General features: G+C 40.2%; 1 protein-coding gene across 1 annotated transcript in view; it reads right to left on the minus strand.

Moving 5' to 3' along the window:
- The window catches only part of LOC134405449 (calcium-activated chloride channel regulator 1-like), a 46634-nt gene that overhangs the window by 24543 nt on the left and 6055 nt on the right, over positions 1-16036 (minus strand). The window contains exons 3-7 of the mRNA XM_063136696.1: positions 7404-7554; positions 5946-6054; positions 4751-4919; positions 2767-2988; positions 423-647 (exon numbers count right to left, since the gene is read on the minus strand). Of these exons, the coding sequence (XP_062992766.1) occupies positions 423-647; positions 2767-2988; positions 4751-4919; positions 5946-6054; positions 7404-7554 (876 nt within the window). The remainder of the gene's footprint in view (positions 1-422; positions 648-2766; positions 2989-4750; positions 4920-5945; positions 6055-7403; positions 7555-16036) is intronic.

The raw sequence follows: 16036 nt of genomic DNA on the forward strand, positions 1-16036 counted from the left end.
GCTGCTCCTACCAAATGACAACCTCTGGTAGCTAGAGCCTGCGTTTTTTTCATCCACTTCCATAGCTTGGATGTTTGGCCATTTAATAGACACACAGCCAAGTAGTTAATAAATGGATGCCAACCTCTTTCAGTAAAAATCCCCCCTAAAGGCTGGGGAAAGCCCCTCTTGCAAACAAATCATCTAGGGCAGCCTTCCTCAACCTGGGCGCTCCAGATGTGCTGGACTACAACTCCCAGAATGCCCCAGCCACTGGGGCATTCTGGGAGATGCAGTCCAACACATCTGGAGCGCCCCAGGTTGAGGAAGGCTGATCTAGGGTTTTCAAAAACAGAATCCAGCATCGATGTTCATAACTGGAAAAAGAAGTTCTCTAAGGGGAAACATAGGAATAGAAGTATCTGGGCAGAAATCTCCTTCACCTGAAATCCTTGATGTATTCCAGCACATATGTTAGTTCCTCCATCGGCTATAGTGGGCAGATAGCCTGAAAGGGTTTGGCGCTCAACGTCACTGTTGATCTGTTGTAAAGCCGTCTTAGTTATTGCTGCATTATTGAATGTGACGACTCCAACCCAGGAACCAGTTTCAATAACCTGCAGGAGGAATAGTTCTGCAGCTTGCTTCAGCCGAGCAATGCGATTATGCTGCATGTGAAGAAAGGGGGAAGGAAGGAATAATAGAGCTGTCAGTGTGTGTCAGGAAAGACAACAGAGACAAATTACTGGAAAGAGTCTGTTCTTAATAATAGATTGTTCTACTTGGGAAAAATTCAGCTTGATGAATTTACGTTAATATAGACAAATCCATAAAATGTACAAGTATCCTGAATAAACTCATCTATGTTGTCATTTGGGACAGATTCCATGTGGAAGCTATCCTGCACACGCCCTGCTGAAATGAATGGGAGTTGTGCAAGAGCACAGTTCATTTTAAGGGGTCTTGTTCCATGGACTGTGCTCTTTCTTGGAGAATACTCATCCTATCACACGTGTTGTGAACTGACCAGAGAGCCTAGGCTGTTGGGCAGTGTAAATATGTAATAAATATAAATAAATAAATAAATGTTTGTTTTTTTCTTTTATAAATGTCCGTATGTTATCTGCTAGGCAAATATCAACTAAATTTCAGAATTCTTAATTAGTAATTTTGTTTTTATTTGCCAGCAGTTTTTTTAATTACTTTTGAAGTATTATGCCCTGCCTTTCAATCAGATGATTCCTTGTCTCTTAAGAAACATGCAAAACACTTATGTCATTTAAACTGCAGAATAATCCGAATACCTCCGATTTGTACACACTTCCCATTTTTCTCAGTGCCTTATATAGCTCTTTCCCTCTATTATGAATCTTTCCTTACAAGTCCTTTGACAGAGTCACTGACCCGATTCACAAGACACAACATGGATTTGTCGTGTTGTGCGAATATGGTAGAGTTTCTGCATGGTGGCTTATTTTTCATGAATAAGCTACCCAAGAACCCATGGCTTGTTGTTGGGTTGTTCATACCCATGGTGGCTTATTGTGGCATTTGAACCTGGCAGGGTGATTTTAGTGTGGGTTTTTAGGAATGGCTAGAAAGCTGTCCGGCAAGAACAGCAAACACCACCCCCCCCCCAAAAAAAACCCCAGCCACTTCTCCAATCTCACTAGTGCCATCACCATCATCCTACATACTCTCTCTGCCTCATGTTCCAAAAAATTGAGAAGAAAGGACACTGGGGAGTATCCCAGAAATGTTCGCAATATTTGGAGGGGGGGATGCAGATGCAAACCCCATTGCTATGAAATTTATGTAATTTTCCATTCAACTTTAGTACTATTTGCATATTTTTTTACTGATCTGCCTCACTACTCTGCCATGGAATTTGCACAATATTCCCCACAGCTTTACTATTACCCCATGAAATTTATGTATTTTTAAAAATGTTGACTTATATATATATATATCTCACAGCTAACATTGGAGACCAGTGGAGGGAAGCAGCAAGCACAATGTGGTGGTGGAGGGGAAAGCGGTGGCAGTTCTCAACACATCAGGAAGATGCGCACCTTGAGACCCTGTCAGCCCAATTCATCTTGGTGGTAATGACCTATAAAGCACTTCATGGCTTATGCTGAGGATACCGATCTGAACGGATGTCTATTTGAAAATGAAACTTCCCATGTATTATGATCTGTGGGAGATGCTCTCCTTTGTGTCTCACCAATATCTGACATATAGATGCTGGGAATAAAGGAGAGGGCCTTCTTGGGGCCTGTGTCCAGGCTCTGAATTTCCCTGCCCAGGGAGGCCTATCTAGCTCCCTCATCGTTAGCCTTACTCCACTGTCAAGTTAATTATTTACCTGTCCCATTACTTTGATTCATTATCATATTGGTTTGAGTTTTAGTTGGCTGCTGTTTTTATCTTCTCTCTCTGTAATTGGGATTTATGATCTATTCTATTTTTGGGGTAATTTATTGTTGGTAGCTGTCCAGTCCGGGTTCAGACAACATGTGAACACATCATAGCTTGTTTCAGAAAACAACCCATCATGGTTTGAACACAGTCACTATCATTGGGTGGATGCCCCTCCTGCATGACTCTGCCACTGTAATTTGATGAATATCCAAATTAATATATTTGATCAGAAAGAGCAATAACAAGAGCATTTCATTGCAAAGATGCATAAACGTTTATATTTACTGACATTAATTCCATCATTTTCAAACTATCTAATTGTATGGAAACATTTCTTCTGGAAATGTAAAAGAATAAACTTACCCCACCCATACTTCCAGAAACATCAAGTACTAGACATACAACTCTAGCCTGGGTTTGCAGGAAGGAGAAAACGGGTTCTGGTGGAGGAGCACTTAGTGGAGATGAATTAACATAGTCAGTAGAGTTCATAATGACTTCCCATGTGCTTCTGTAGTTGCATTTTTTGTTCTGCATATTTGTTGCATAAATATTGTGGTTATTTTTGTCACAGAACTGAGTAACCTAAATAAAAGGTCAGAAAAATAATTCAGGATTACAACCTGATCACCAATCCCTACTATATGATAGCCATGCCTACAGCACATTATAAAATGATAGTATGAATGTGGATTATTTATTATTATTATTATTATTATTATTATTATTATTATTATTAATAATACACAAAAAGGCTACAGAGGCTCTGTGGATGTCTAATTCTAGCCAGACATTGCCCTCAACCATACAAAAATATAATGACAAATGTCTCCAAAGAGTCTACCCCAGTTTACTCAGAGATCCCAAGGCCTAGAGAGAACTATTTTCCATGTTATGGGAAGTAGTCTTAAGTAGTTTTAAGCTTTTATATTTTATATTGTATTCTATACTGTATTTTGTGGTTTTAATTTTTGTGAACTTCCCAGAGACCTTCGGCTTTTGGGTAGCATAGAAATGAAATAAATAAATAAAATTAATAGCTATACACCTTGCTGCAATACTTTATTGCCGGTCCCTCTTACAATATATAAAAGATATCGACCAAGAACTAGAACCCAGAATTGGGCTAGGCAGAGAATGGCAGGACTGATTTTCTTCAGTTGGATTTACTGGAGGACACCAGATTTAACTTTCTCCTCAGTGGTGTCTCTCATTGAATCTCCTTCCTTTCTCTCTCTCCTCGTATGAGGAAAATGAAGCACTACACTTGAAAACTTTGCTACACTGAAGGCAAAATGGGCCTTCCACCCCAGATGGTCCGTGGTTTGGCTTTCACTGAGATTAAGAGGGATCCTGCAGAGGGAGGGCCCCCTCCCCCAAGTGCCACCTGTGACTTAAAGACCTCCATCCCTGCAGACGTTCCACACATCATAATGACAGGCATATTATTAGTTCTAATATTAAAGGCCTTTTCCATATTGAAGTTTCTGTCTCAAAGAAAAAAGCCCAGCAGACATGCTCTGCTCTACACTTAAACCACCCACTAGAAATAGACTTTACACCTGTACAGTAAGTAATCTAAATATGCTATGAATTCACAACAAATCACAGAGAGTCAAGGTCCTTCCAGGCTAAGCATATATTGTGAGAACACCATGCTTTGTTCACACTTTCCGTAGGGTAGGAATGTGGAGCCTTAGGCCAGCTGGCTGGACTCACCCTTGGGGCTTCCCTACCCACCTGCCAGCTTTTCGCTCCAGCCCTATCACTTCCCCCAAAGACCTGCCCCAGAGGAGTTTCCCCACCTCAGTGAGGGGAGACATCCTCATGATCCATGGAAACGTATGTCAGCATCACTACTCACATGCCTCTTTTTTGAATCAAGAGAGGATTAAAAATGGCGAGGCCAACATCATTCTTAAATAGAACTAGGTAGTTGCTGGATGATAGAAAAATTAATAATAACTAGAAAAAGATGAACTGAAGAAGCAATAACAAAATATGAGAAGGAAGAGATCAAAAAGATAGTTAGGAACTTTAGAATGTCAAAGCATGGAACTAACAATCAAGATTGGCAGGGAGGGGAAAAAGAAAGTTGGAAGAGGAAAAGGTAGGAGGACAATGAACCGTAAGTGGAATGGGAGAAGAATGGATATCTGTGATCTTATTAGACAAATAATCAGCAAAACCTTGAGGTGATTTTATATCAGATAGAGGAATTCCAACTATGACCTACTAAAATCATATTTAATTTGACAAAAAAATGGGCATGGACAATATCTTTTGAAGACAGATTCTGGATCAGAATAAATCCTTTGGCTGCCCGGCTGACATCAGTCATACTTACTGAAGGGAGATTTTGCATGTACATTATAGACACTGGAGCACTTTGCTTTCTGTTTGGAACAAATTGGCATCCAGCCTCATACTCCTTGGTTTGTCCTTCAAATCTGCATGGTCTGTATTTTCCTGTGCTAGTTCGGAATATATATCTACCAGTGATGTCAGCAGAGCATCTAAACAGTATTAGAAACAAATATAGTTAGCCAGTCAGAAAGCTGAGAAATGATAACGCACTGGCTTGTGTGTTGCTTTTGATAAAACATCTCCATCAAAAGGAAAGAAGATGCATTACTTACAGGTGGCTGATCATGTTCATAAGTTTTATCTGTGGTAATGCAAAGTTATGGAACATGACATGCCACTGCTGCTAGAATGGGTTCCAGTGCCCAGAAACAAGCTAGGGCAGCCTCCCCCAATCTGGTGCCCAATAGATGTGTTGGTCTGGTGTGGTTAGTGGAGCTTGGAGTCCCCCCCCCCCCCCAGGTTGGGGAAGGCTACTTGCTAGGCAAACCTCTCCCTGTTAGCACTATAGAACAGAGAACTGTAAGTAAGAGATGGAAATCGTAGTGTAAGGAAGCTGTATAAAAGTTGTAGATGAAGCAGTCCTAGAGATGGCTGTTCTGCCACTAATCAAAGTGTATATGATGATTAGGAGATCCTTCATTCAATATGCATTTACAAGAGCTGCCATCAAAGATATGTGCTGCTCTAATTACCTTTCCTGATATTGACACAACTTACTTCCACTTTTATTGATTGCTACTCAGTGGCCCTGTTCAGAAGGCATCTTAAACCACAGCTTGAACCACGGTGAATAAGGCAAAAAACCTTATTCACCATGATTAAAGCCATGGTTTAAAGTGTCTTCTGAACAGGGCCATTGTCTATTCAAAATGACACGAAGATTGCAAGTTCATATCGCAGTGAGCAGCCAACGGCTGTGGGTTGACTATGATTAGGCTGAATACAGTTGTTTAAACTCGGGAACCTCCGGTGAAAAGCAAAACCTCTCCGTATAATACAAGATCCCTGCTTAATCCTTGAGGCCCAGCATTGGGCAAAAGGCGGGATATAAATAAATATAATAAATAATAATAATTAATCCTCCGGACAACAATTCATATCACACACAAACTAACAGGCCCAAGGCAAACATCATGTGTAAAACATTTGTTGTACAAATACTTTTAGGAGGATACCTTGTGGCTTCAGCGTTGTTATTTCCAACATTATAAAAAGGTGCATCGCTGTTATATTCATCAAAGACCCCCCATCTGAGATGAGCCCACTCATGGACAAAGACTCTGCCTGTGGAAAGCCAACAACAAACCTAATTATAACAATATAAAGTTTAGTTAGATACTGGCTATAACCCTTCCACCCCTCAAAAATGGTCTAACAGGTGTCTGTGCTTTTGATATTCATGCTGCTAAAGCTATTGTGAAATCCCAATGCACAGCGAAAGTACAGGGTTTCTGGCAGCTGGGCCTGCCCTCAGCCTGGGTGGATGGTGGCCAATCAGGATTCGCCATCCGCCTGGCCACATCTCTGCCTCAAGGATGGAGTTAGGTGAGATGGCGGAAGGTAGGCTGACCATATGGAAAGGAGGACAGGGCTCCTGTATCTTTAAGAGTTATATTGAAAAGGAAATTTCAACAGGTGTCATTTGTATATATGGGGAACCTGGTGAAATTTCCTCTTCATCACAACAATTAAAGCTGCAGGTGCCCTGCCCTCTTTTAAATCTGGTCACTCTAGTATAGCTCCTGCATCTTTAACTGTTGTGATGAAGAGGGAATTTCACCAGGTTCTTCATATATACAAATGACACCTGCTGAAATTCCCTTTTCTATGCAACTGTTAAAGATACAGGAGCCCTGTCCTTCTTTTCATATGGTCACTCTAGCAGAAGGACCGTGTTTGCCTTGCAGCATCCTGAAAAGTTGGAGTAAGTCCCTGACTTTCAAAATGCGGAGGTTCCCTGGAAAGCCCCTTGATGACATTGAGGTAGCTGCTGTGTCATATAATCAATGCAGCACCACCACAGAGCCACCTCGGGGCTTCCAGAACATATAGACATCCCCCCAGTCAGGGCCAACCAATGTTATTTTTCTGCCTGATTGAAAAGTCAAGACTGAGTGCCTGTCCCCATTCCACATACAGACTAGCAGGTGAATCTTACTTCAATACTGGTGACAGAACAGCATCCTCCACCATTCCTGAGCAGAGCAGGCTAGCTTAGTGGGGCACAAAGCAGGCTACGTGCAGAGACAGCTCTGTCCTCCAACACTTTGCCACAACTCCCTGTTCCTGAGCACTTGCCAGCTGAGGCAGCTGCCTCAATCTGCCTAATGGTAGGGCTGACCCTGATAGCGTATAGATTGAAGGTACACAATACAGTGACCCCGCTGAAACTAAATGAGAGCAGTCCTAACTAGCTTCACGTAGATTGCTTTTATGCCTTCAGAATGTACTGATAAATCTAACAAACTACTGCTGATTCCTATATAAAATTGGGGCCCTTTAGAAAGATTACTGAATAAAATAAACCGTTACTGATGTCTCGGGACTTCCTTATTTTGTATACTATCTTTCAAAACCCTGACTATTTGACATTTTAATAATAAAAAACAGAAATTTGAATTCACAGGTCCTACCTCGTGGTCCATAAACTTGAAACAAATTGTCTTTTGTCAGGAAGTTAGGTGTAAAATGAATGTATCGTCCCTTTTCTCCACACGCTCCATACTGCAAGACATAGGGATCATCTCCGTATTTCAGATAAGGCTCTGCAACTATGACATCGGCCTAAAATAAAATAGGACCTGGTTTAAAGATCACCAAGAAAAGAAATGACAAGTGTGAAGGAAGAACAACAAACCCCCAGAGGGAGAGGGATGAGAGGGGTTACACCCAAACTCCCACTGCTCTGTGGACAGCGAGCAAACAAATTAACCGGTCAGCTGCCACCACCCCTTAACATACAACCCAGCCTGAGCCAGGGGATACCCAGACCTTTCAGGACACCCTTGGGGCACAAGAATAAGAGCTCAAGATGACACCCTCTGTTCTGCACTCCTAGAATCCTAAACAATAGCAGGACCAAGCAGAAGGTTCTGGGTTTAGTACTGAGGCTTCAATGGGCGAAAGCATACACCAGGGGGGGATCTACACTACTGCTTTAAAGCGCTTTATAACAGTTTTGACAACTGTTTAAGCCCAGGACACACTGCGTATACAGGTTTCAAAACGTTTTCAAAGTGCTTTAAAGCACTTTAAAAGCAATAGTGTAGATTCCCCCCCCCCCGCTTCAAAATAAAGGTAAAGTTTATTAACAATAAGAAAGGGGAGACAGAGTAAAAGAGACGTACAATTTCACAAACAATTAAGAAACCCAAACCAACAGAAAAACCCTTTGAGACAATGCTGAAGGCAAAACAAGAAAGTACTACCTATCCTTTTATTTGAGTGTAACAAAGGTCCTTTTGGTTTTCCACAAAAAGAATGGAGCGCTCAGAGGGCCACAAAAGTTTCAAAATGATTACTCCAGAGATACATTTATTTATTTACAATGGGAGTGGGGGGCACCAAAGGCCACATGTTGCTAATCCGTGCTGTATGCACATGTGTACGTTCAAATATGCATGCCAATTTAGAATGCATATACAGTTCACTAACATTAGCAATAAAAAATATAATGGTGAAATAAAGAGTGCCTCTGAGCATATGCATACTGCTATTCTCTCATTACTGAGCAATTGCAGCTTAGCCTTGCAACAACAATCTCGCCTCATTTTTACATACTCCAGCAGCTTAATCGAACAGTTGCTACCTCCTCCTTGTGATGGGCAAGCCCTCCTTGTCTCCTCCCCATCACTTAATTTGCGTGAAGACCTAAGCATAATTCAGCCAAGGACTCTGTTTTCAATACTAGGGCTAAGTTATGGAGAAAGTACTTCTTAGAGCATGTACAAAGTGTTTCCCCCTCATCACCAAAGGTAGAGTCAATGACAAAACATGCACAGGATTGAGCTGAAAGGGTAGCCAAGTCAATGGAGTGGAATAGGATGGATGGTTGATTAAACCAGGCTCACAACTCAGGATTTATTTCCTGAGGATACATGCAACAAATAATTTGGTCTGCAGTCCTATGAGCACTTGGAGAAAGCACAATTGAACATAATGAGAATTACTTCTGAGTAGACATAGGATTGTATAAGTGAGCAGTCTCCCCCCCCCACACACACATTAATTACTGTTTTTATTAAAGCTTTTCATTCCATTGCTGGATAATGGCAACTGACAAACAAAATAGCCTCAGATTTCTTCCTCCTCAACCATGTGAAGCCGCTTTTCCAAAAGAGCTGGTTAAAGAGAGGGAGAAAAATAAACCCTCTTGTCTGCTTCTATGAAGTCAAATATAGTTCAGAACATATCTTCTTCATGGTACTCTGCAGCTGGGTTGACACAACTTGCTAACCCCCCAGTGTGGGTTGTTGTTGAACCATGGGTTATCATGTTGTCTGAACACAGCACTTTTCCCATAGGGTAGGTTATCACGTTGTCTGAGTGCAGTGCGTTTTCCACGGGGTTGCTTGTTAACCATGCAATGTGGCTTGTTCTCAACCCTGATCAATCCAGGAACAAGCCATGGGTTCTCAAGACAGCTTGTTCAAGAAAAATGAACCATACTGCATTGTTAAAAAGCCACCTTCATCTTCTTTATTTTCATTGACCTTCAAGGTGCATGACCTTCAAGAACTTCAAATATTGCACCCGCTGTGGCGGGAAGAAACCATTAACCGATGGACACTCTAGTTGACTTCTCTGCCTTGGAGAGACACATAGGGTGGACTCCTGTACCTACTGCCAAGTTCTTGCAAAATAGGCCAGGAGAAACAAAAAGAAGATGAAGTCCAGCATCAAACGCAAATCCATATCAGTCAGTCGCCATTGGCACAGACAGTGCTTCAAACATTTATGCAATCACCGACAATGATCATAGAGAAACTACAAGTTCCATGAGTCCAGAACTCCTCAGATGATATCCAGAGCCTGGGTTCAGTATAAGAGGCTAAATCCATAATACTTTTTTTTACTGGAACCATACTATCAGATCCACTCAGTACCAACAGACCTCACCAGCTCCTTTGGCCTCTTCAGCAGGTTTTCTTCATCATGGATACGACATGCTGTGGGAGAGCTATAGACACCCTTGTGTCTACAGATCTCCTACTTATTACTATGAGGGCCATTCACCAACAAGATGGTATCATTATGAGTATCAAGATAGAGACAATCTGCGTCACCATCACCAACGTTCTCATTCCCCTCTGTGTCCTGCTGCAACAATGCCCCTTCGACACTGAGGCGGCTTAAAACTGTCCCAGTCACAGAATCATAGAACAGTAGAGTTGGAAGGGGCCTATAAGGCCATCGAGTCCAACCCTCTGCTGACAGAAGATCAGGAAAGAACACAGGCAGGGTCAGGTTACTATGAGAGCTGGAGTTCAAAAGTCTAGGACAAAACAACAGTATAGTCTGAAAAGCATGCTATGGTCAAAAGCCCAGAATGAGGTAAGCATCCAAAGAATAACAGGGACCTGGCAATGAAGCAAGGCTGTAGATGGTCTGGGTTGTGAAATCAAGAATTCCACTAGAAGCAGGGATGCCAGGAATGCAAGGTGATGAAACAGAGCCAAGAACAGATGATTTGTTTCTAGCAAAGACTGTCGTACGCCCTCCTTTTGAGCAGACCTGTACTGCAGCTGGGAACTATGCCTGAGTGGAGGTAGCTGACCTGCTTCTTCAGTTGGTGACTTTCCTGGGGAGTTATGGGAGGACAGTGCTCCTGCTCAGGCACTGGACAATCTGCTGAAACATGAGATGGGCCTGGCTGTTTCTCATTAGTCGGGCAGGATGTCTCCTGGATTTCCTCTGCTGGTTTCTGTTCTGGTAAAACCGCTTCCTCATCTAATGAGATGTCTCCAAGGCTAGGTATGAAACTCTGCTCCTTTCCTCAGAAATGTCTCACTTCTGCAACTTTGTAGTGCAGCAACCTGAGCTCAGCTCTTTACCTTCGTCAAACATTATTCCCTGGATAGACTTGGAGCTCCATCACACCAACACTTTTGCCCTCGTATTATCCCCCTTTGTTTCCATAGTGTGTGAAGCCCTGATCACTTACACCTGTCCGCTTTTAGGGTTCATGCATCTTTACACCTCTCCTCCCCTGCGCACCAGTCAATCGCTATTTACTTTTGAGTAAAGGAACCAGCAGATCTGTAGTTTATAAACTTGAAGATGCACAGCTTTGCTTGGCAGCCTGAGCGATGGCGGGTTTCTTCTGAGGCTCTGAACGGCGCTTGCCGGAAAAGGCAATTATCTCTCTTCTAATGGGCATAAATCTTTGAGCAACTGACAGAAAATGATTATAAAACCAACAGGAGCTGGGAAAGTGGAGAGATTTGAACAAGGGAGGTGAGATGAGCTATGATTAATGCAATGTCTGTCTAAACGGCAACTCTATCAAAAGTGAAAGTAAAGTAAACGCTGACTGACGCAGTTTAAAAAGAAGGAATTTACGCTTGCTGGACATTGATTTGTGTTATAACCTTTCATCTTTATCTCACATGGGAACGATTGAAATGCTGGCTTTCTAAGGTGGAAGTGGTTGATTGGATTTATTGGCGTGGCGAGAAGGGGGGGTGAAGGGGCGAAAAAAGCTGCATTTGGCATTCGGTGAGGGAGATGTGGGATGCTGAGAGACTGTGAATGATTAAATCTGATCCCCTCTAGTGAATGCTGTTGTGAACTGGATATTTCCCCCCTCCTCGTGAAGAAGGAGCTGTGAGTGCTATATAATAGAGAAGCCAGCATAAGTTGCTAAGGAAGAGAGTTGGACTCTAAGATTTATGCCCTACCCAGAAGGGACCCATGCCCAACGTTAAAAAAAAAAAGATCAAAAGTTGGGAAAAGCTTAATATACAAAAAAAGAAACCTTCAAATCATAATTTGGCTTACCTCTCCTTCCTGGAAAGTACAGCCCCTGGAGTTGAACAGGAAGAGGAAGATATAGACCCAGTCTCTTTGGATACAATACCAAATAAAGAAAAAAACATGGCTGAAGGGGGAAAAGAAAGTGGTAGTAACCCTCCCTCTTTAATGGAAATCAAGGCTATTATAGCAGAAAATAACATTATTATTTTTAAAAAAATGGATCAGCATATGAGTGAATTCAGAAAACAAATGCGTACTATTGCGGATAAAGCGATGGAAAATTCGGATAAGATCAAAGAGATAGAGGCTAAAGCGGATCTGGACCAGAAGAAACAAGAGGCTTTCGAAAAATCAATTAATATACAATTTAAAGAATGGGAATTGCGTTTGATTGCCTTGGAAGATCAATCTCGTAGATCTTCGCTTCGAATAAAGCAGCTGAAGGAGATGCAAGGAGAAGATCTTAGAGAAATTATCGTGAACTGGTTCAAGGAGCTGATGCCTGACATACCAATAGATGGATCGGATCTGGACCGAGTCCACCGTGTGGGGGGGCAAAACTACAAAGGGACTAGAGACGTATTGGTGAAATTTGGTAACTATTACAAAAAAGAGCAAATTATGAAAGAATTGAGATCTAAGGTTCAGATACAGTGTAAAGGCAGACCAGTGCAAATTTACAATGATCTTTCTCAATGCACATTAAATTGGAGACGTAGTCTTAAACCAATAACGGAAACATTAATGAAGAATAAAATTCCTTATGCATGGGGTTACCCGGTTTTTTTAAGATTTACATATGGGAGGAGGGAACACAGAGTAACCTCATTGGATCAAGGTAAAGATTTGCTGAAGAGGCTGGGTCTGGATGGGGAAGCAGATGGGGCTGGAGTGGGTGGGGGAGGGAATGAGGCTGGGACATCTGGAGAGTAAGAGAATGGTTAATTATGTTTGGAGATAATTGCAAATAAAAATGTTAATATAGAAACCTGCCGGCCAGGCACAGCACTGCCTCCCCCCTCCCCCTTTAAAGTAGATGGCTGGAGTACTAGACTCACGGGGATATGGGGGGGGATTAGAGTGGGGGGGGTGGGGAGGGGGGGAAGGTAAGGGAGGAGGGATTGGGGTAGGAGGGTGGGGGTTTTATGTATGGAGTTTGTGTTTTTATGTAAGCAAGTTTGAATTGCTGAGCACAAGGGATCGGAAGAGATTTCAAAAGGGTGATTATGGATAAAAAGATAAAGGTATCAACACTCAATGTTAAAGGTTTAGGGGCAGTCGTGAAAAGGAAGAGAATAGAACAAATGCTTAATAAAGAGGGATCAGATATTATAATGATCCAAGAGACACACCAAGGCTCCGAGAATTCGAATATGATAAAATTAAAGTGGTTAGCCTATTATGAAAAGTCATTAGGGACATCAAAAAAAAATGGAGTGGCCACTTTGATTTAAAAAAAAAGTGGGTTTACATTAGAAGAGGTAAAAAAGGATGATAAGGGTAGATATCTTATGTTAAAAGGTAAAATTGAGGGAAAGGTCTATACTTTGATTAATGTTTATGCCCCAAATGAGAGGCATAGAGAGTTTTTTATAAAGTTGTTTAAAGAAATAGAAGAATTTAAGGAGGGGTATGCTATATTAGCTGGGGATTTTAATATGGTTATGGATAATAAAAGGGACAGGTCAAATCCCACTAATGCTGAAAAGAGGAACAATATGACTATATTGAATAAGTTAGTAAAAGAAAATGATTATTTAGATTCGTGGCGCTTACTTAACGGGAATAGGCCTGGATTTTCATACTTTTCCCCAGTTCATCATACATACTCCAGGATAGATCATATATTTGTTTCAAAAGACTTTGCAACGAGGATTTGTAAAATGGAAATGGGGGTAATAAAAGTAACTGATCATGCCTTGTTAAGTTTAGAATTTACAGTTAAGAAAGATTATAAAGAGGCATATAGATGGAAGTTGAACACAAAGATATTGAAATACAATAAAATAGTAGATAAAATTCGGAAGGAACTGTCGGAGTCATGGGAAATTAATGAAAAAGGAGGAACAGCTGGGTCAGTCATTTGGGACACCATGAAGGCTGTAGCAAGAGGAATCTGTATTAGAGAAACATGTAGTTTAAAAAGACAACAACGTGCAGAACAGGAAAAGTTAGAGATAGAAATTAAAAACTTGGAGGAAAGATATTGGCGAAGTAAAGATAAATATAAATTAGTGGAAATACAAGCTAAGAAGAAACAATTAGAAAACTTAAATATAGAAGAGATTCAAAAGAATTTAATGTATATGAAAAGGGAATATTTTGAAAACAGTGATAAGAACTCGAGGTTGCTTGCCAAGCTCACACAAAAAGAAAAAGGGAGGAATGGGATAGAAACGTTGAAAGATAGCCGAGGGAATTATTGTCATGCAATGAAAGCTAAAATAAAAAATTTTCAGGAATTTTATCAGGAATTGTACAAGGGTAAAGAAATTCAACAAGAAAAGGTGGAGGAGTATATTGGAAGGTTTATAAAGAAGGAAATAAAATCAGAATATAAGGAGTTAATGGAGTCAGTAATAACTCAAAGAGAAGTTGAAGAGGTTATTGATAAGTTAAAAGTGGGTAAATCACCAGGAGCAGATGGTTTGGGTCCAGAATATTATAAGGTCTTCAAAGATTGTTTAGTTCCAAAATTAATGGAACTTTATAATAGGATATTATCAGGAGAGAAGATACCTGAATCATGGGAACATTCAGTGATAATTCTGATCCCAAAACCAGATAAAGATTTGACTAATCCCGATTCTTATAGGCCTATTTCTTTAATAAATCAGGATGCTAAAATTTTTACATCTATTATGGCCAAACGACTAAATAAATTTTTGGCAGAATATATAGGAGCAGATCAATGTGGGTTTGTGGTAGGAAGACATATGCATAATTTAGTGGGTAGAGTTTTAAATGTAATAAATGTAATAAAAAAAGCAAATATTAAGGCAGGTATTATGGCATTAGATATTTTTAAAGCTTTTGATTGTGTGAGCTGGCAGGCACTAAAGAGTATTATAGATAAATTGGGATTTGGAAATAAATTTAAAAATGTAATAGAACAGCTATATTCCCAAAATACGGCGGTAGTGGTGGTAAATGACGGACTTACTGAAAAGATACGACTAGCCAGAGGAACAAGACAAGGATGTCCGCTCTCGCCGGTCCTTTTTGTAATGGTTATGGAAGTTTTGGCGAAGGCACTAAGGGAGGATAAAGAATTAGAAGGAATTGGAGAGGTAAGGGAAATAAAGCTAAACATGTTTGCGGATGATACTTTATTGACCATTAAGAATCCATTAAGAAAATTAGAAAGAATTAAATATCAGTTGAGGGAATTTGAGGAAATTACAGGGTTAAAAATAAATTGGTCTAAATCAGAGATGATGTTGTTTAACTATACTAAGAAGGAAGAAAAGGATTGGGAATTTAAGGGAATGGAATTGAAAGTTAAGAACGAGATTAAATATTTGGGAATTAAAATTACAAAAAATCTAGAGAATTTAGAAAGGGAAAATTTAACGAGGTTAAAGAAGGAGGTACTAGAGAAATTGGAGAAATATAAAAGATTAAATTTATCTTGGTTTGGGAGAATAGCTTTGATAAAAATGAAGATATTAGCTAAAATTAATTTTGTATTTAGGATGCTACCTATAAAAATATCAGAAACCGAGATAAAAAGTTGGCAAAATATTATTAATAAATATTGTAATGGAGAAAAGAGAGCAAGAGTGAATAAAAATAATTGGTACCTAAGCCAAAAAAAGGGGGGAATGGGTCTCCCAAACATAAAATTATACTACGTAGCAAATAGATTAAGACATGTTGTAGAAGCAATTATGGGAGTAGGAGATTTATATTGGATGGAAGAAAAAATCATAAGTAAGGTAGAGATGAATCTGGAGAATGTTTTTTTTAAAGATGGAGGAAGAAAGTGGGTTGGAAGTATAGATAATCCACTCCTGAGGACTCAATGGGAAATTTGGAGTAAATTTAAAGGGAAGCTGCTTCCGAGCAACTCTCCCTTAGCACCGATAATAATGTTAAAGAATTTCCCAGAGGATCTAAAGGGCAGATTATGTAAAATATTAAAAGAGAAAAATAAAATAAAATTAAAGGATTGGGTAAGAGATATTAAAACAAGAGAGGATATGGAAAATTTGTTAAAGGAGAAGAAGCTATCTTGGTTAGAATATGGTCAATTAGAACAATGGAATAAAAAGTGGATTAAAGATAATAG

The sequence above is a fragment of the Elgaria multicarinata genome, chromosome 1 (genome assembly GCF_023053635.1).
Source record: "Elgaria multicarinata webbii isolate HBS135686 ecotype San Diego chromosome 1, rElgMul1.1.pri, whole genome shotgun sequence".
In the NCBI taxonomy this organism is placed as follows: domain Eukaryota; kingdom Metazoa; phylum Chordata; class Lepidosauria; order Squamata; family Anguidae; genus Elgaria; species Elgaria multicarinata.